We start from the raw sequence: 19,826 nt of genomic DNA, 5'->3' as shown, positions 1-19,826 counted from the left end.
CCCCCCCCTCGCTCTCTCTCCCTCCACCCCCTCGCTCTCTCTCCCTCCACCCCCTCGCTCTCTCTCCTCCACCCCCTCGCTCTCTCTCTCTCTCCACCCCCTCGCTCTCTCTCTCTCCACCCCTCGCTCTCTCTCTCCACCCCCTCGCTCTCTCCTCTCCCCCCTCGCTCTCTCTCTCTCCACCCCCTCGCGCTCTCTCCCTCCACCCCCTCGCAATATCTCCCTCCACCCCCCCCGCTCTCTCTCCCTCCACCCCTTCGATCTCTCTCTCTCCACCCCCCTCGCTCTCTCTCCCTCTACCCCCTCGCTCTCTCTCCCTCTACCCCCTCGCTCTCTCTCCCTCCACCCCCTCGCTCTCTCTCCCTCCACCCCCTCGCTCTCTCTCCCTCCACCCCCTCGCTCTCTCTCCCTCCACCCCCTCGCTCTCTCTCCCTCCACCGCCTCGCAATATCTCCCTGCACCCCTTCGATCTCTCTCCCTCCACCCCCTCGCTCTCTCTCCCTCTACCCCCTCGCTCTCTCTCCCTCTACCCCCTCGCTCTCTCTCCCTCCACCCCCTCGCTCTCTCTCCCTCCACCCCCCTCGCTCTCTCTCCCTCCACCCCTTCGCTCTCTCTCCCTCCACCCCCTCGCTCTCTCTCCCTCCACCCCCTCGCTCTCTCTCCCTCCACCCCCTCGCGCTCTCTCCCTCCACCCCCTCGCTCTCTCTCTCCAACCCTCACTCTCTCTCACCCTCCACCCCCTCGCAATATCTCTCTCACCCTTCACCTCTTGTCTCTCCTCTCTCTCTTCTCTCTCCCTTCACCCCTCCTCTCTCCTCTCTTTCTTCACCCCCCCTCTGCTCTCTCCACCACTCTGTCTCACCCACCACCCCCTTTCTCTCTCCCTTCACCCTGTCTCTCTTTTTCTCCCTCTACCCCTCCCTCTCTCTCTCTCTCTCCCTCCCTCCCTCCCAGGTACTATCTGTGTCTACAGCTGCGTAAAGACATCCTGAGTGGCCTGCTGCCATGCTCCTTTGTAACTCTGGCCATGCTAGGCTCCTACACGGCCCAGTCTGAGCTGGGGGAGTATGATCCAGAGGTCCACGGCTCTCACTACACCAAGGAGCTGAGGCTGGCCCCGGGACAGGGCAAAGAGCTGGAGGACAAGGTCATGGAGTTGCACCGCACATACAGGTAAGAACCAGGGGAGGACTGACTATATACTGGAACTATGATGTACAAAAGACCAGGGAGGACCAGACTCTATACTGGAGTAATGTAGAAAAGACCAGGGAGGACCGGACTATATACTGGAACTATGATGTACAAAAGACCAGGGAGGACCAGACTATATATTGGAACTATCATGTAGAAAAGACCAGGGAGGACCAGACTCTATACTGGAGTAATGTAGAAAAGACCAGGGAGGACCAGACTCTATACTGGAATAATGTAGAAAAGACCAGGGAGGACCAGACTCAATACTGGAGTAATGTAGAAAAGACCAGGGAGAACCGGACTATATACTGGAGTAATGTAGAAAAGACCAGGGAGGACCGGACTCTATACTGGAGTAATGTAGAAAAGACCAGGGAGGACCAGACTATATACTGGAACTATGATGTACAAAAGACCAGGGAGGACCAGACTATATATTGGAACTATCATGTAGAAAAGACCAGGGAGGACTGACTATATACTGGAGTAATGAAGAAAAGACCAGGGAGGACCTGACTCTATACTGGAGTAATGTAGAAAAGACCAGGGAGGACCGGACTATATACTGGAGTAATGTAGAAAAGACCAGGGAGGACCTGACTCTATACTGGAGTAATGTAGAAAAGACCAGGGAGGACTGACTATATACTGGAGTAATGTAGAAAAGACCAGGGAGGACCAGACTCAATACTGGAGTAATGTAGAAAAGACCAGGGAGGACCGGACTCTATACTGGAGTTATGTAGAAAAGACCAGGGAGGACCGGACTATATACTGGAACTATGATGTACAAAAGACCAGGGAGGACCAGACTATATATTGGAACTATCATGTAGAAAAGACCAGGGAGGACTGACTATATACTGGAGTAATGAAGAAAAGACCAGGGAGGACCTGACTCTATACTGGAGTAATGTAGAAAAGACCAGGGAGGACCGGACTATATACTGGAGTAATGTAGAAAAGACCAGGGAGGACTGACTATATACTGGAGTAATGTAGAAAAGACCAGGGAGGACCAGACTATATACTGGAGTAATGTAGAAAAGACCAGGGAGGACCGGACTATATACTGGAGTAATGTAGAAAAGACCAGGGAGGACCGGACTATATACTGGAGTAATGTAGAAAAGACCAGGGAGGACTGACTATATACTGGAGTAATGTAGAAAAGACCAGGGAGGACTGACTATATACTGGAGTAATGTAGAAAAGACCAGGGATGACCAGACTATATACTGGAGTAATGAAGAAAAGACCAGGGAGGACCGGATTATATATTGGAGTAATGTAGAAAAGACCAGGGAGGACCAGACTATATACTGGACTAATGTAGAAAAGACCAGGGAGGACCAGACTATATACTGGACTAATGTAGAAAAGACCAGGGAGGACCAGACTATATACTGGACTAATGTAGAAAAGACCAGGGAGGACTAGACTATATACTGGAGTAATGTAGAAAACACCAGGGAGGACCAGACTATATACTGGAGTAATGTAGAAAAGACCAGGGAGGACCAGACTATGTACTGGAGTAATGTAGAAAAGACCAGGGAGGACTGACTATATACTGGAGTAATGTGGAAAAGACCAGGGAGGACTGACTATATACTGGAGTAATGTAGAAAAGACCAGGGAGGACTGACTATATACTGGAGTAATGTAGAAAAGACCAGGGAGGACCGGATTATATACTGGAGTAATGTAGAAAAGACCAGGGAGGACCAGACTATATACTGGAGTAATGTAGAAAAGACCAGGGAGGACCGGATTATATACTGGAGTAATGTAGAAAAGACCAGGGAGGACCAGACTATATACTGGAGTAATGTAGAAAAGACCAGGGAGGACCAGACTCAATACTGGAGTAATGTAGAAAACACCAGGGAGGACCGGACTATATACTGGAGCTATGATAAAGAATGGAGCGGCAGAATGTCACATACAGGTCAGATGTGGGGTTTTAGGAGGAAAGAGCAGCAGCCTTTACATATATGCTAGCTTTATACATGTGCGCTGTATGCACAGATGACACGCACCATAAACGTGTTATTATATAGCTGCTAACTTGCTCAGGTGTGATAACTTACACTTATGTAGTTGCTAACTTGTACCCTTACATGTTTACTTTTGAGTCATTTAGGAGACGCTCTTATCCAGAGAGACTTACAGTAGTTGTGAGTGCAAACATTATTGTACTTGTCCCCTGTGGGAATCAAACCCACAACCCTGGCGTTGCAAGCACCATGCTCTACACGGGACCTGTTTAAACATTTTTTTTAATGTAACCTTTATTTAACTAGGCAAGTCAGTTAAGAACAAATTCTTATTTACAATGATGGCCCACTGTTCCCCAGTAGTTAAATAAAGGTTACATAGAAGAATAAAAACTGTAAACAGGTCCCGTGTAGAGCATGGTGCTTGCCTCGCCAGGGTTGTGGCTTCCATTCCTGCCTTGTTCAGGGGCAGAACGACAGATTTTTACCTTGTCAGCTCAGGGATTCCATCCAGCAACCTTTCAATTACTGTCCCAACGCTCCAACCACCAGGCTACCTGCTGTACCCATCTCTGTGTTTGTCTCCAGGCCCAACGCTCTAACCACCAGGCTACCTGCTGTACCCATCTCTGTGTTTGTCTCCAGGCCCAACGCTCTAACCACCAGGCTACCTGCTGTACCCATCTCTGTGTTTGTCTCCAGGCCCAACGCTCTAACCACCAGGCTACCTGCTGTACCCATCTCTGTGTTTGTCTCCAGGCCCAACGCTCTAACCACCAGGCTACCTGCTGTACCCATCTCTGTGTTTGTCTCCAGGCCCAACGCTCTAACCACCAGGCTACCTGCTGTACCCATCTCTGTGTTTGTCTCCAGGTCCATGAGTCCAGCCCAGGCAGACATGTTGTTTCTGGAGAATGCCAAGAAGCTGTCCATGTATGGAGTGGATCTGCACCAAGCCAAGGTACAATTTACAATGTTCTGGAATCAAGGACTAGAACACTTCTATCTATAGAAGGAACATTTTTTATATATATTTTTAAGAGCGGTCAGAAAAAGTAGAAAACTATCAAATCGAAGTGCATGATTTGGGAATAACAAGGTTAGGCAACTCTAGCAACCACAGATTTTGAATTACAAAATTGCTGTCATCATCAAACAAGAGATTAATCTGTGCTGCTGAAAGTGTAGCAGAGCCTGTCTCCTAGTGGCATGTTGCTGTAAATGCAGGAATAACAGTGACGGAAGATGCCTATAGTGTCTATGATGAGGGTATATACAACATATTGATCATCTTTACTGAATATACTTTTTCTACATGCTCTCAGGATCTTGAGGGTGTGGACATCACGCTAGGGGTGTGTTCTGGTGGTCTCATGGTATACAAGGACAAGCTGAGAATCAATCGTTTCCCCTGGCCCAAAGTCCTCAAGATCTCCTACAAGCGAAGCAGCTTCTTCATCAAGATCCGTCCCTCTGAACAAGAACAGTACGAGAGCACAATCGGATTCAAGCTGCCCAACTACAAGGCCTCCAAGAAGCTGTGGAAGGCCTCAGTGGAACACCATACCTTCTTCAGGTGAGAAACTCACTCACCCTCAGTGATACAGGGGTGAATAAATAGGTGGTGGGTAAACCGTGATCGCCGTTCACGGTGAGTAAAATCATTTCCCTATACTTTAAGTTGAGAAAATGAATGGAACTATATATTGAGAGTGTTTAGGGGTTAAATACATGTAAAAAAAAAAATGTTTCCTGGTCTATCTCTCAGATATAGGACAGACACTTCAGAACAAACTTCCTTTAGATGTTTTGGGAGGGGACTATCTGTTGTTCCATGTATCTGTTATTCTATGCTTTGTATGGGCTAATAGCAGTAAGGCCAAATACACATTTTCATCAAATAATTAATTAATAATAAAAAAATATATGTATACTTCAAGGGGTCTTAGAATTCAAAGTCAAATAGCTAAATGATTCCATATAGCTTAGTAGAACCCCCCCTCCCCCGGCTTAGACAGGGCTTCGACTGTAATGGCCTAATAATATTATCTTTGAGAACTAACAATCAGCAAAACAAAAACTAGACCGTCAGGGAGAATTGAAAAATCCCAAAACAATAAATTTAACAGTAGAGATTGTGTTATGTTTAAGCAAAAGAACACAGCATTAGCCATGGCAAAATGCATAGAATTGCAGGAAATTTGCTTTTAAACCGCAAAATATTGTCTCTGTTCCATGGCAGAATATGTAGAATCGCAGGAAATCTGCTTTAAAACTGCAACCTTTTTAGCTGCATGGCAGAATGTGTAGAATTGCAGGAAATCTGCTTTAAAACTGCAACCTTTTTAGCTGCATGGCAGAATGTGTAGAATTGCAGGAAGCAAAAATGTCTCTTAGCTCCATGGAGAAATTTGTAGAATTTAAGGAAATTGGCTTATAAATGCAAAAGTTTCTCTACACCGCCAAGATGGGGGCTTCCAAAATGTTCAGCTGAGCCAACGTGCATTTACCCTCCGCTACACCACACTGCTTCCAACTAACAAGTTACCTTTAACCACAGATCTAGGATCAGATTATCCTACCCCCCAATCCTGACCTTAACCATTAGGACGTTAAAGCAATATCTGATCCCATATCAGTGGTTACGGGCGGGCAACTTCTACCTACTCCACTTCCTGGATCATCTGCTCCATAGAGATACAATAAAAGTGTTCTATTTAATTCTGTCATCTGCCCCCACTACTGCCCGGCAACAGGGGGCCATTCTCAGGTTACCAATCCCTTGTGCCTTCTAATTGGCCCCTGCAGCAGAACGTTTCTGAGAGTAACTCTATTAGCCCCGGTGGTAGTCTAACTCCAGCTACAGTGCTATGAAAAATATTTGCCCGCTTACTGATTTTCTCTATTTCTGCATATTTTTGATACTGAATGTTATCAGATCTTCAACCACATCTCGCTGTGGAGGAATTTTGTCCCACTCTTCCATGTAGAACTGCTTTAGCTCGGCAACATTTGTGGGTTTTCAAAGCATGAACTGCTCATTTCAAGTCCTTCCAGAACATCTCAATTTGGATTAGGTCTGGACTTTGAGTAGGCCATTACAAAACTTCAAATTTGTTGCTTTTTAACCATTTTCATGTAGACTTGATTGTGTGTTTTGGATCATTGTCTTGCTGCATGACTCAGCTGCGCTTCAGCTCACAGACAGATGGCCTGACATTCTCCTGTAGATTTCTCTGATACAGAGCAGAGTTCATGGTTCCTACTATTAAGGCATGTTGTCCAGGTCCTGAGGCAGTAAAGCATCCCAAACCATCACACTACCACCACCATGCTTGACCGTTGGTATGAGGTTCTTACAGTGGAATGCAGTGTTTGGTTTTCGCCAAACATAATGGGACCCATCTCAAATTTGCCAAGATGCACCTGGATGATCATCAAGACTCTTGGAAAAATGTTTTATGGACAGATGAGTCAAAGTCCCATTATGCCTGGCGAAAACCAAACACTGCATTCCACAGTAAGAACCTTATAGCAACGGTCAAGCATGGTGGTGGTAGTGTGATGGTTTGAGGGGGGGGGGGGCAACATTTCTCCACAGAGACGTGAGAGACTGATCAACAACTATAGGAGCGTTTGGTTGGAGTCATTGCAACTTAAGGTGGAAGAACCAGTTATTGAGTATAAAGGGGCAATTACTTTTTCACACGGACATTGGGTTTTGCATAACTTTGTTCACGAAATAAATGAAATAAGTATGTAATTGTTGTGTTATTTGTTCACTCAAATTACCTTTATCTAATATTATGTTTTGTTTGAAGATCTGATAACATTCAGTAACAAAAATATACAAAAGTAGAGAATTAGAAAGGGGTCAAAAACCTTTTCACAGCACTGTGACAAGTCAGTCATACAGGAGGAACTCTGGATTAAGCTGGTTAAGGTAACATGTGATTGGTCTAAATCACCTGGCAGTATGCCATCGGAGGAATATGACTAAGCTTTTATTAAAGCTGGAGTTTGGCTGGCCCTGTGATGTGATTTATTGATTCATCACATCACTGGGCAAGCTATTGTGAACTATGAAACCAAATCATTATAATAAGCACATAGTAGCGTGTCTAGAAACTGTGAGTGACTGTGTGATTCTCCTCCCCCAGGGTGTCGTCCGTGGAGCCCCCGTCGTCCCGCTCCCGGTTCCTGGCGCTGGGGTCAAAGTTCAGGTACAGCGGCCGAACCCAGGCCCAGACCCGCCAGGCCAGTTCCATGATCGCCCGGCCCGCCCCACGCTTCACACGGTCTGCCAGCAAGAGGCTGTCCCGCACCATCGATGAAGGTGTGTGTGTTACAGTATGTGGTTTTTGGTGTGTGTGTGTTACAGTATGTGGTTTTTGGTGTGTGTGTGTTACAGTATGTGGTTTTTGGTGTGTGTGTTACAGTATGTGGTTTTTGGTGTGTGTGTGTGTGTATGTATTACAGTGTGTTTTTTGTGTATGGGAATGTGTGTGTATTACAGTATGTGTTTTTTTGTGTGTGTGTGTGTGTGTGTGTGTGTGTGTGTGTGTGTGTATTACAGTATGTGTTTTTTTGTGTTTGGGAATGTGTGTGTGTGTGTATTACAGTGTATATGTGTATTGCAGTATGTGGTTTGTGTGTGTGTGTGTGGGAATGTGTGTGTGTGTATTACAGTATGTGGTTTGTGTGTGGGGGAATGTGTGTGTTGGTGCCAGCGTGCAGGACTTCAGGATCAGTCTCTCACCAACTTGTCCCACTCTTGTAGCTGGAGATGATGATCTCCAAGCCTCACAGCTCTCTGCTAGTCCAAACAAGACCGAGGATGACGATTGGTTCTTCATGCTGGGGTCTGACCAACCCCAGACCTTTTTTTCACCAGGTAGCCAATCAGGAACCATGTGGACCATCATTGAAGTTTTGACTCAGCTTACATAGAGCAACCTCAGTTCAGCCTTGCTAGAGAACTATATACTGCAGCTTTGAGTCAGCTTGATCTAACCCTGCGCTCTGTCAGTCCTCTCATCATCTCATTAGCTCCAACCCTTATGCTGAGGCCTAATCTCAGGCCAGTTTGGGTCAACGCTGGTGACTCACCAAGGGCAGCTCAGAATGACCTGCCAATCAATCACAGCTACAGTTACATTGATGCGCCATTCACTTCTAACAGCTTATGACTGACTAACAGCAGCTTCAGAGCTCTTGAGTCTTTGGTCCATGTTGTGTTGTTTGTTAAAGAGAGCCTTCAGTTTTTTGGTCCGTGTTGTTTTGCTTGTTAAAGAGAGCCTTCAGTTCTTTGATCCGTGTTGTTTTGATTGTTAAAGAGAGCCTTCAGTTCTTTGGTCCGTGCTTGATGATGGACATCATTGTGTCCAGGAGACTGCCGTTCCTGTGCTTGGAACTAAACGGCAAGCTCTGCAGATCTCAGAATTGTGTGGTAGTCTCGTACTAACTTAATTTGCTATCTGCCTGCCAGATACATTGAATTCCATTTGCTTACTAAATAAGTGAGCTTTGCTCTGAAAGCCCCTGAAATGCAGACCTGTGGAGGGGAGCTTTGCCTTACTCTCTCCTCCGTCTAACCTCACCATTAACTCCTGCAGTAACACCATTACCTCATGTTCTATCAACAGCCAGAGGGGGGGAGACTTTCTCTGTGGAGACTTCCACTCAGAGCTGGGATGATGGCAAGTCCGTCCAGACAGTCAGACAGGCATGGCAGGAGACTGAGACAGGCCAGACGGTCAGTCGGACTGTCAGTCAGACATGGCAGGGTCGGGTGTCTGATGAACAGCAGCAGGGGAGACTGGAGGAGGAGAAAGAGGAGGATTGGTTTGTCCTGCTGGGAAGACAACCCTCCCTTCTTTATGTCCCCTACCCCACGATGAAACCGCCAGGTATCTGTTGTTAACCTCATTCTGTACCTGGTGTAGCTGTGGTATACCTTATGTCACTGTGTGCATCCTGGCTTTGACTATGAATCCTCCGTTGAGGTGTGCTTTAGAAGTTGACAGTGATGGAAGGTGAACCTGCTAAGCTCGCCACCGACCGTGATGACTTCTTTAAAGATGTTGCTCTGTCATGTACTGGCTTATATTTAATGTTGCTATCTTATCAATGGTGCTTGGCCCTCATTGGTGTAGAGCTGTGATACTGTGGTAAGTATGCTTTGCTGACGATCCTCTGTTTGCAGTGTGCTCACGCGCTACGTTATTCTTCTATATGTAAGGGATCCGCTCCGTTCTAAACGTTTCTGTGATGTCCTCAGTTAAATACCGCTCTGCCAAGTTGGCAAAGGTGGCCACGGCCAACATTCTGGAGAGGCTGCTACAGCCAAGGCAGGAACAAAGTGATGACTGGGTCATGCAGTTCGACCGCAGCTTTGAGTTTGCAGACACACCTCCATGTGAGTCGTCATACTATATACATTCACTAGCTGTTGTTCATTAGTACATAAATATAGAGTTTTGCAGAACAGACATGATTGTCTGTCTGGTAGAACAGGGAATCATAATTTCTGTCTGTAACATTCTGAACGTTTCACCTCACTGAATAGGCTACACTCCTGTTCTTCCTATACTGATAACCCCAATCTGCCCCTCCCCAGTCTCTCCCCCAGTCTCCCTGGAGAAGGAGGAGACTAGGCAGGAGAGGAGGGAGGTGATCAAGAGGCTCCAGGGAGGAGTGTTCCTGGTGGAGAAGCTGAGGGAGGTAGAGGTGTTGGAGGAGAGACTGAGGGAGGTGAAGGTTCTGGAAGAACGGCTGCAGGAGGTGGAGGAGCTGGAGGAGAGGATACAGGAGGAGGTAGAGGCCAGGCAGCAGCAGGAGGAGGGGGAGGTAGAGGAGGAGGAGGTGGAGGCCCGGCAGCAGCAGGAGGAGGAGGGAGGGGTAGAACAGGAGGAGGGGGCGGTAGAGGAGGAGGAGGTGGAGGCCCGGCAGCAGCAGGAGGAGGAGGGAGGGGTAGAACAGGAGGAGGGGGCGGTAGAGGAGGATGTGGAGGAAGTAGATGAGTTGGAGGAGCAGATAAAGGAGGTGTTTCTCAAAGGATTGCTGCCAGATGAGTCAGGGGAAGATGAGGGACTAAAAGAGGAGAGTATGGAAGAGGCAGAGGAATCTGAAGAAGGGTGGTCAAATGTGCCGAGCACCTCCACTGTGGTACGGAGCGTAGAGTGGAGGACCCAGAATAGGGTGACTATAGTGAAAGAGATGAGGCAACAAGAAGGAGAGATGGAGGAGGAGACGGTGGAACAGGTTGAGGTTTCAGACGAGGGATTGAAAGAGGATGAAGGATGGTTAGAGGAGAGGAAGCGTCAGGCTTTGGAGGAAGGGTTGCCAGAGGGGCTTGAGGAAAGGAGAGGAGAGATAAGAGTGGAAAGGAGGAGGAAGAAGAAGGTGACTATAGTGACACAGGATGAGAGTCTTCCAGATGAACTAGAGAAGAAAGCATCTGAGAAGTTGTCAGAGGACCAGATAGGAGGCCATTTTTATAAAGAGGGACAACTTATGGTGAAATTCAATGAACTATTTGCGGCAGAGAAGTTAGGGTTACCGATAGTTACAATTCAGCAGAAGATCGCGTACAAGGAATGGCTCCAAGAACAGGAGAAGGTCAGGGAGGAGAAACAGGAGGAGAGAGTGGAACAGGTGAAGGTTTCAGGCGAGGGATTGATAGAGGTGAAAGGAGGTCTAGAAGATAGGATGCAGCAGATGTCAGAGGAAAGGTTACCAGAGGCAGAGCAGACTGTGAAGAAAACCAAGAAAACGGTGAGAATAGTGGAAGAAATGAGGAGAACACAAAAGACACTCGAGGAAAAGTCTTCAGAGGACATTTTATCAGAGGAAAGGCTGGGAGATGGTTTTTATACAGAGGGGGAAGTTTTGGTGAAATTCAGAAAGGATGTGGAGAGGGTTCCACATAGAGTCAGACAAATGGAGAAGCCCCAAGAAGAAGAAGAGGTAGTGGAAGTGAATATGCAGCCATCCCAGCCAGAAGACAAGGACGATTGGGTTGTGCTGCTGGACAGCCTCCCACACAAGACTCTTTATAAGCCTCCAGGTACGTCCCATCAACCAATCAACTTTGCTTCTCCCCGTCACCATTGAAACCGTAATGGAAGCGCTTGCTTTACCACCACCCACACAATTACCGACAATTCCATCTCTAACATTCCCTTCGCAAAGCTAACCAGCTCTTGTGCGTTTTACAACAATTGCCATTTCAATTGAAAGATAAACCTTTGGTGCAGCATGGATTTGTGTGGCTGAGAGAACTGCTGTCTCTACTTTGTCAGTCATGCCAGTCGACACCGCTCTGGTGCCTGTGGTCTCCACAAGATTCTCTTTGGTGTTAGTAGACACGGTCGAGCAGAGAGCACCAGAGAGGGAATGCATTGAAGTGGAGGCCACACAGCAACATCCTGAAAGGGGATTGGTGGAAGGACGGAGACCGTGGCAAATGCAGGAAGATGATTGGTTTATGCTCTTGGACCTGGCTGATCGTGTTTCTTCAGGTGTACCAACCACACCAGTTTCAGGTATGAAGAACTTTCATCAAAGCCCTGCTGCTTGTGCTATGCCTCAATTATTGGTATTTTAGGGATTGAAACAACTGGGCTACAATGACTGATTAATCATCGAACTAGGCTTTGAACTTCATATCTCTCACGGTTCATTGTGTCTTTATGTATCAGCTTCTTTGCAAGAGCAAGTTCAGGTGTACGTAGAGGAAACCATCTCTTCCATGGTTAAAGTGATGACAGTAGTGCAGAGAGAGGAGACCAGGGTGACTGTAGTGGAGGAGATGGAGTTACAGGAAGACCAGAGCCATCTGGAACAGAAACCGTCACAATCACAGAGAGAGATGGAAGATGAGTGGTTTGTTCTGCTGGACATTGTTCCCAGAGAACCATCTGTGATTCCGTCAGGTATTTCCATGATTTTCATGCACCGCTTCCCAGTCCCACCACAATATTAACAACATATCCCCTGAGCCTTGTGCTTCATACGCTGCAGAATACTTTCAAATAAGAATAACTAACAAGACATTTGACTATCCACCAAGAGAAGGGCTTCAGCTACATTGCTTTGTGTAGTAATTTCAATTATCTTCCAGTATCTGAGGAATGTGTGTTTGTATCAGCTTCTGTGAAAGAGCGTATTCCGGTATACCCCAAGGAAAGCTCTGTGGTTGAGTTGATGACAGTAGAGCAGAGAGAGGAGAGAAGGGTGACTGTAATGGAAGAGAAGCAAGAAGAGCGACGTCAAGAAGAAGTTATTTTTCCACCACAGCCATCAAGAGAGATGGACGATGACTGGTTTGTGCAACTGGATGTCGTGCCCAGAGAACCATCCTGTATAGCACCAGGTACCCCATACAATCCAAGGCTTTGCGCCTCAGCCCCTGATCCCATCAAAATATACCCAACCCACCTCGCCAAACTCGCAGACTAACCATAGTGCTTTTCCCATATGAACTTTGGAATGTTTATCTGGGAATATGATCTTTGATGACATGGCTTTTTGTGAGCCCACATATCTAGCTGATTCTGAAGGGTATGTACTATGTGTGTTTGTATCAGTCGCTCCAGCAGAGCCAACACCGGTTTCTCCAGATGTGATCAGCCCTGTGGTTGAGGTAAAGGCTGAAAAGCAGAAGCCAGTGGTGGTCCTGGTGGAGGAGACGAGGCCACGACAGAAACGGGAAGTAGAAGAGTGGCAGCGACAACCAGAGGGAGATGATGATTGGTTTACACTGTTTGCTGATGTCCGTGAGGAGCCCATCATTGTACCACCAGGTACCGTTCCTGCTTAATTGCCACAATCTTTGTACATTTGCAGCTGTGTACATTTCACAGCTTTGACTGAGAATAAACTGTGGTTTTTGTAACTTTGGAGAACATCGTAAAGTCCCTAAACTACTCCCCTGTCTGTATCAGTTGCTCTTGGTGAGCATACTCCGGTATATCCAGATTTAAGCCAGACCACCTCTGTGGTTGATGTGACGACCATAGAAAAAATGATGAAGAAGAGGGTGACTATTGTTGAAGAGAGGTGGGGACAGCAAGAGGAGATACTCCAGTCAGAGATGATCATCTCAGAGGAGAGACCACCAGCAGAGAGAGAGGAGGGAGATGGCTGGTTTGTTCTGTTGGATGCCGTCCGTGAAGAACCTGCTGGGGTTCCACCAGGTACCTCAGACATACAGTACTGCCAACAAGCTAACTAACCACCAGAAACCTTAGACATACAGTACTGCCAACAAGCTAACTAACCACCAGGTACCTCAGACATACAGTACTGCCAACAAGCTAACTAACCACCAGAAACCTTAGACATACAGTACTGCCAACAAGCTAACTAACCACCAGGTACCTCAGACATACAGTACTGCCAACAAGCTAACTAACCACCAGGTACCTCAGACATACAGTACTGCCAACAAGCTAACTAACCACCAGAAACCTCAGACATACAGTACTGCCAACAAGCTAACTAACCACCAGAAACCTTAGACATACAGTACTGCCAACAAGCTAACTAACCACCAGGTACCTCAGACATACAGTACTGCCAACAAGCTAACTAACCACCAGAAACCTTAGACATACAGTACTGCCAACAAGCTAACTAACCACCAGAAACCTCAGACATACAGTACTGCCAACAAGCTAACTAACCACCAGAAACCTTAGACATACAGTACTGCCAACAAGCTAACTAACCACCAGGTACCTTAGACATACAGTACTGCCAACAAGCTAACTAACCACCAGGTACCTTAGACATACAGTACTGCCAACAAGCTAACTAACCACCAGAAACCTTAGACATACAGTACTGCCAACAAGCTAACTAACCACCAGGTACCTCAGACATACAGTACTGCCAACAAGCTAACTAACCAAACCTCCCCTTTTTTCTTGTGTGAATTAGGAATATGATATCTCTTGGGTTATGACTGGTCAATCATCAACAGGACCCTCCAGTTGTAGTTGTGGTATATCAAGCTCTCTGTGTGTCTTTTTGCTCCAGTTTCTCTGGCTGTTAGCGATAGGGTATACCCAGAGGTGGTGCCAGCCAAACATCTGACCATTGAGCCTGAACCAAGAGTGTTTGTGGTGGAAGCAGTCAGATCACTTTCTGAAGACGTTGCCCTGGAGGGTAAGGCAACACAACCGCAGAGAGAGCTGGATGATGATTTGTTTTTGCAGCTGGTTGTTGCCCCTAAAGTAGCAGGTACTTGGACCATTCTAAGCTTGCTGTTGGCCACTCGAAATACAAATACCAACCCTTCTCTTGCTTCCAAAGGCTCTCAATTGTTGTGTGAGCCTGTTGACTATCCACAAAAGCTTTTGGCAAGGAATACACTATCATATTTACATGTTCTAGTAAAAGGCTTGATACCTTGTGGACTGTTGGGCTGTGTTTCTGTCTCTATCAGCTGCACCAGTGGTGGTGATTTACCCTGATGTGAGCACCACAGCTATTATGGTGGTGAAGGAGACAGTGGAACAGAAACCACCAAAGACCGTGAGGATCATGGAAGAGACTGTTAAGATGGAGGAGAGGCCTGTGGTAACACCTAAAGAAGTGGATGATGATTGGTTTGTGCTTTGGGACCGCGCTCCCTCCGAGATACTGACCACACCCAAGGGTATTGCTGCTTGACCACCGTCTGCCCCTTTTCTCTTTTTCTTTGGTAAAACGCTGAACCCAGATTGTGCATTACTTGACATTGACAAGCCTGTTATCCTTGTTTTATTTCAGCGTTCCACGTAGACAGAGAGGTTATAGAGCTGGTACCCCGGAGAACAGTGGTTGTGGTGGAGGAAACTAGGAAACCACATAGAGTGGTGGAGGGCAGACGTCAACCGGAGGTGGAACTGGTGAAAACACTGCCTCCCCAAGAGAGAGGGGGGGGTGATGATTGGTTCACGTTCTTTGAAGCCTCTCGTCAAGAGCCTGTGAAGATGCCAACAGGTACCCACTGACAGCATCATCCTGAGCTCGGTTGTGCTTCACATTCCCCTGTAGCTTTTTTATAATGATGTGGGGTAAAGGCTCTCTAATCAGATATGTGCAGCTTTGGCCACAATCAGATTCTGTGTTATAATTTGTGAATGGTAAGAGTATCATAGTCGAGTCTCCTGGGTACTCTGTGTCTGTCTGTATCAGTTGCTGTGGTAACTAGACCTGCCCCTGTGGTTGACGTGATGGTGACGAGCACAGAGCAGAGAACCCAGAAAAGGGTGACGGTAATGGAGGAGAGGTGGAGAGAGGAGAGGACTCTGCAGCAGAGACTGCCTCAGAGACAGAGAGAGGTGGACGATGACTGGTTTGTCCTGCTGGATGCTGCCCCTAAAGAATTAGGTACCCCCCCATCTCTTCATTCCCCTATCCCCCTGCTTTTCCTGCTAATTTTAGCTGCAGACTGAGACTACCAAAAGACTGAAACTACCAGAAATATCAGTTCATTTTGTCCGGCATATCTATTTGGAATAATTGTATAGCAGTTCGAGATCACTATTGCTTGTTAGAATTTTTTTGAGAATTGCAAAATGGTCTTCTACTGATACTTTAACGATGCATGTAAGCTGTGTCTTAGATAAGAGCTCTGTTTGTGTGTTTGTATCAGTTGCTCTCCGTGAGCGTCTCCAGGACTATACTGACATTACTGTTGTCAAAGGTCCAGCCGCTCAGCCCAAACCCAGAGTGGTGCTTGCTGAGGAGAAGAGACCAGCACAACCCCAGAGAGATGTGGATGACGATTGGTTTGTGTTGCGGGATAAAAAATCGGGTGCGTCTTGAGTTTTTGAGTTTTTGCGTGCTGCCCTAAAACAATATGTTGATCTCACACCCGCTCTCCAACCTCAACTTACCAGAAAAGCTCGCTGACTAACATTCGTCCAACACTTTTACAACGTGGCTGTGCTTTGTCATGGGATTTTCCCCTGAAAAATACATTGTTTGACGAACCAATGGGTCTTTTGGTTATGCTTTGCTTTATAGAAGAAATACAGTTGAAGTCGGAAGTTTACATTACACTTAGGTTGGAGTCATTAAAACTCGTTTTTCAACCACTCCATAAATGTCTTGTTAACAAACTATAGTTTTGGCAAGTCGGTTAGGACATCTACTTTGTGCATGACGTAATTTTTCCAACAATTGTTTACAGACATATTATTTCACTTATAATTCACTGTATCACAATTCCAGTGGGTCAGAAGTTAACATACACTAAGTTGACTGTGCCTTTAAACAGCTTGTAAAATTCCAGAAAATTATGTCATGGCTTTAGAAGCTTCTGATTGACTCAAATTATGTCAATTAGCCTATTGGATGTGTACCTGTGGATGTATTTCAAACTCAGTGCCTCTTCTGCTATTTGCATCGTTGGTTATTAACCCAATGAGTCAGGACAACTTCTGCTATTTGCATCGTTGGTTATTAACCCAATGAGTCAGGACAACTTCTGCTATTTGCATCGTTGGTTATTAACCCAATGAGTCAGGACAACTTCTGCTATTTGCATCGTTGGTTATTAACCCAATGAGTCAGGACAACTTCTGCTATTTGCATCGTTGGTTATTAACCCAATGAGTCAGGACAACTTCTGCTATTTGCATCGTTGGTTATTAACCCAATGAGTCAGGACAACTTCTGCTATTTGCATCGTTGGTTATTAACCCAATGAGTCAGAACAACTTCTGCTATTTGCATCGTTGGTTATTAACCCAATGAGTCAGGACAACTTCTGCCATTTGCATCGTTGGCTATGGTTGAGAAGTACTGGCCATGCTTTGCTGCCCGTTCTATATTGTGGACAGTTGCTTCCTACAACTCATCCAAGCTTTTCCCCTTGCTAGTATCATTCTAGACTAGAATGAGCTGGCCCATGAAGGTACAGTGTGTGCCCTGGCCTCAGTGTGTGTGTGTGTGTGTGTGTGTGTGTGTGTGTGTGTGTGTGTGTGTGTGTGTGTGTGTGTGTGTGGTGTGTGTGTGTGTGTGTGTGTGTGTGTGTGTGTGTGTGTGTGTGTGTGTGTGTGTGTGTGTGTGTGTGTGTGTGTGTGTGTGTGTGTGTGTGTGGAGTTGATTATGAGTTTGTTTTGTGGATGTTCAAGATGTTCTTCTGCGCTCTGTCAGTGTGTTTACCTCTCACTACACTGGATTTGATGGCCTCAAAGCACGCAGACCATCTCTCTCCTGCCCTCTATACAACCCACTATCTAAATACTAACACTCCCTCTGTCCTGTCTCTCTCCTGCCCTCTATACAACCCACTATCTAAATACTAACACTCCCTCTGTCCTGTCTCTCTCCTGCCCTCTATACAACCCACTATCTAAATACTAACACTCCCTCTGTCCTGTCTCTATCCTGCCCTCTATACAACCCACTATCTAAATACTAACACTCCCTCTGTCCTGTCTCTATCCTGCCCTCTATACAACCCACTATCTAAACACTAACACTCCCTCTGTCCTGTCTCTCTCCTGCCCTCTATACAACCCACTATCTAAATACTAACACTCCCTCTGTCCTGTCTCTCTCCTGCCCTCTATACAACCCACTATCTAAATACTACCACTCCCTCTGTCCTGTCTCTCTCCTGCCCTCTATACAACCCACTATCTAAATACTAACACTCCCTCTGTCCTGTCTCTCTCCTGCCCTCTATACAACCCACTATCTAAATACTAACACTCCCTCTGTCCTGTCTCTCTCCTGCCCTCTATACAACCCACTATCTAAATACTAACACTCCCTCTGTCCTGTCTCTCTCCTGCCCTCTATACAACCCACTATCTAAATACTACCACTCCCTCTGTCCTGTCTCTCTCCTGCCCTCTATACAACCCACTATCTAAATACTAACACTCCCTCTGTCCTGTCTCTCTCCTGCCCTCTATACAACCCACTATCTAAATACTAACACTCCCTCTGTCCTGTCTCTCTCCTGCCCTCTATACAACCCACTATCTAAATACTACCACTCCCTCTGTCCTGTCTCTCTCCTGCCCTCTATACAACCCACTATCTAAATACTAACACTCCCTCTGTCCTGTCTCTCTCCTGCCCTCTATACAACCCACTATCTAAATACTAACACTCCCTCTGTCCTGTCTCTCTCCTGCCCTCTATACAACCCACTATCTAAATACTAACACTCCCTCTGTCCTGTCTCTCTCCTGCCCTCTATACAACCCACTATCTAAATACTAACACTCCCTCTGTCCTGTCTCTCTCCTGCCCTCTATACAAACCCACTATCTAAATACTAACACTCCCTCTGTCCTGTCTCTCTCCTGCCCTCTATACAACCCACTATCTAAATACTAACACTCCCTCTGTCCTGTCTCTATCCTGCCCTCTATACAACCCACTATCTAAATACTACCACTCCCTCTGTCCTGTCTCTCTCCCATCAGTGGTGGCCACCCACAAGGCCGCCCGTCCGGTCAGCGCCCCAGTCTTCTCCCAGGCAGCCCTGATGGAGGCAGGGATCCCCATGGCCCCCCTGGACCTCCAGCAGCCCCAGACCTCCACCCCCATCAGGCTGCCAGCCCGCCAGGACGACAGGAAGCTGGAGGTCACCGTGGAGGCGGTGGACGAGGGCTCAGCCGAGGTCAAGGTACTGCACCTAGGAACTACAACTCCCACAATCCCCAGCCTTACAGGGATCATCATCATTCTCCCCTCACACACAGATACACTGGTCATAGAAGTTACAGTCTCAGCAGTGATATTGCTATATTCATCACATAGTATTATTTATAAGAGAAGTATAATATGGTGATTTTTCTATAGTTAGAAAATAGAATAGCTGTGCATCATAATTTTTGCCCTCCATTGGTCACAGTAATGATAGTGTAACATAGCGTGACACAGACACCTCAGATCACAAGTTCCTCAGATGGCTCTGCTATGGACGGGGACGAGGCTCCTAGTGGAGGATTCTAACGTCATTATGCCTTCTCTCCTCCTCCATGCCTGGGGTAACTCCAGTCTGAGCAGACGGACACTGAGGAGCCGGTGCAAATGAGGAAGGTCAGACCTTTTGACCTTGTCCCGACTCCTGCTTGTGCATTATATTAATATTGTAGTCAGTCCACTCCCATTCTAACTTACACCACTGCCAAGTCTCCCATCCATAAGACTAACTTCACCTTCTCCTCATTTTATTCTCCTGGTTTCATTTGAATACTGCTCACAAACGTCAAGGTCTTTGAGTTGACCTCATGTTCAAGTCAGACATTGTCTATGACAACAGCATTGGTATTGGTCATGTGCACAGACTGAGATGACGTATATGAGATACATTACATATGCTTTTGGTTTGTACATCAGTCCAGACAGGAAGAAAAGTTAGGGCCTTTGAAGAATGAATGTTGAAAGAAGATCCCTCATTGGCTGCTGCATTTACATGCATGACACGGGACTAGGTTTTCATGATGACTAGTGTTTCTATTGAGTACTGTATTCCTGCCTGACCCTTCACCTTTACCCCCCACCCCTTCAAGACACCCACTCTAATAGCCCTGTCTTGGGTCCCCTGCTTTGCACATCTGGGATTCCAGGGCCCTTGTGGCCCCCAGAGGCTCCAGGCCACTCTGCATG

The 19,826-nt window shown here is 46.6% G+C and overlaps 1 protein-coding gene across 1 annotated transcript in view; it reads left to right on the top strand.

The window, feature by feature from the left end:
- LOC115176436 (uncharacterized) overlaps nt 1-19,826 on the top strand; it is a gene marked incomplete in the record, with an annotated part of 76,299 nt that overhangs the window by 27,829 nt on the left and 28,644 nt on the right. Inside the window, 21 exon segments of the mRNA XM_029736479.1 lie at nt 955-1,173; nt 4,071-4,158; nt 4,523-4,773; nt 7,358-7,533; nt 7,978-8,091; nt 8,843-9,106; nt 9,478-9,615; nt 9,817-10,046; nt 10,149-11,265; nt 11,501-11,743; nt 11,900-12,133; nt 12,349-12,573; nt 12,788-13,003; nt 13,145-13,396; nt 14,241-14,444; nt 14,650-14,862; nt 14,976-15,188; nt 15,384-15,578; nt 15,844-16,005; nt 18,638-18,840; nt 19,215-19,256. Of these exon segments, the coding sequence (XP_029592339.1) occupies nt 955-1,173; nt 4,071-4,158; nt 4,523-4,773; nt 7,358-7,533; nt 7,978-8,091; nt 8,843-9,106; nt 9,478-9,615; nt 9,817-10,046; nt 10,149-11,265; nt 11,501-11,743; nt 11,900-12,133; nt 12,349-12,573; nt 12,788-13,003; nt 13,145-13,396; nt 14,241-14,444; nt 14,650-14,862; nt 14,976-15,188; nt 15,384-15,578; nt 15,844-16,005; nt 18,638-18,840; nt 19,215-19,256 (4,999 nt within the window).

This window comes from Salmo trutta, chromosome 37 (assembly GCF_901001165.1).
Source record: "Salmo trutta chromosome 37, fSalTru1.1, whole genome shotgun sequence".
Taxonomy (NCBI): domain Eukaryota; kingdom Metazoa; phylum Chordata; class Actinopteri; order Salmoniformes; family Salmonidae; genus Salmo; species Salmo trutta.
This window is presented reverse-complemented; position numbering and strand designations above follow the sequence as displayed.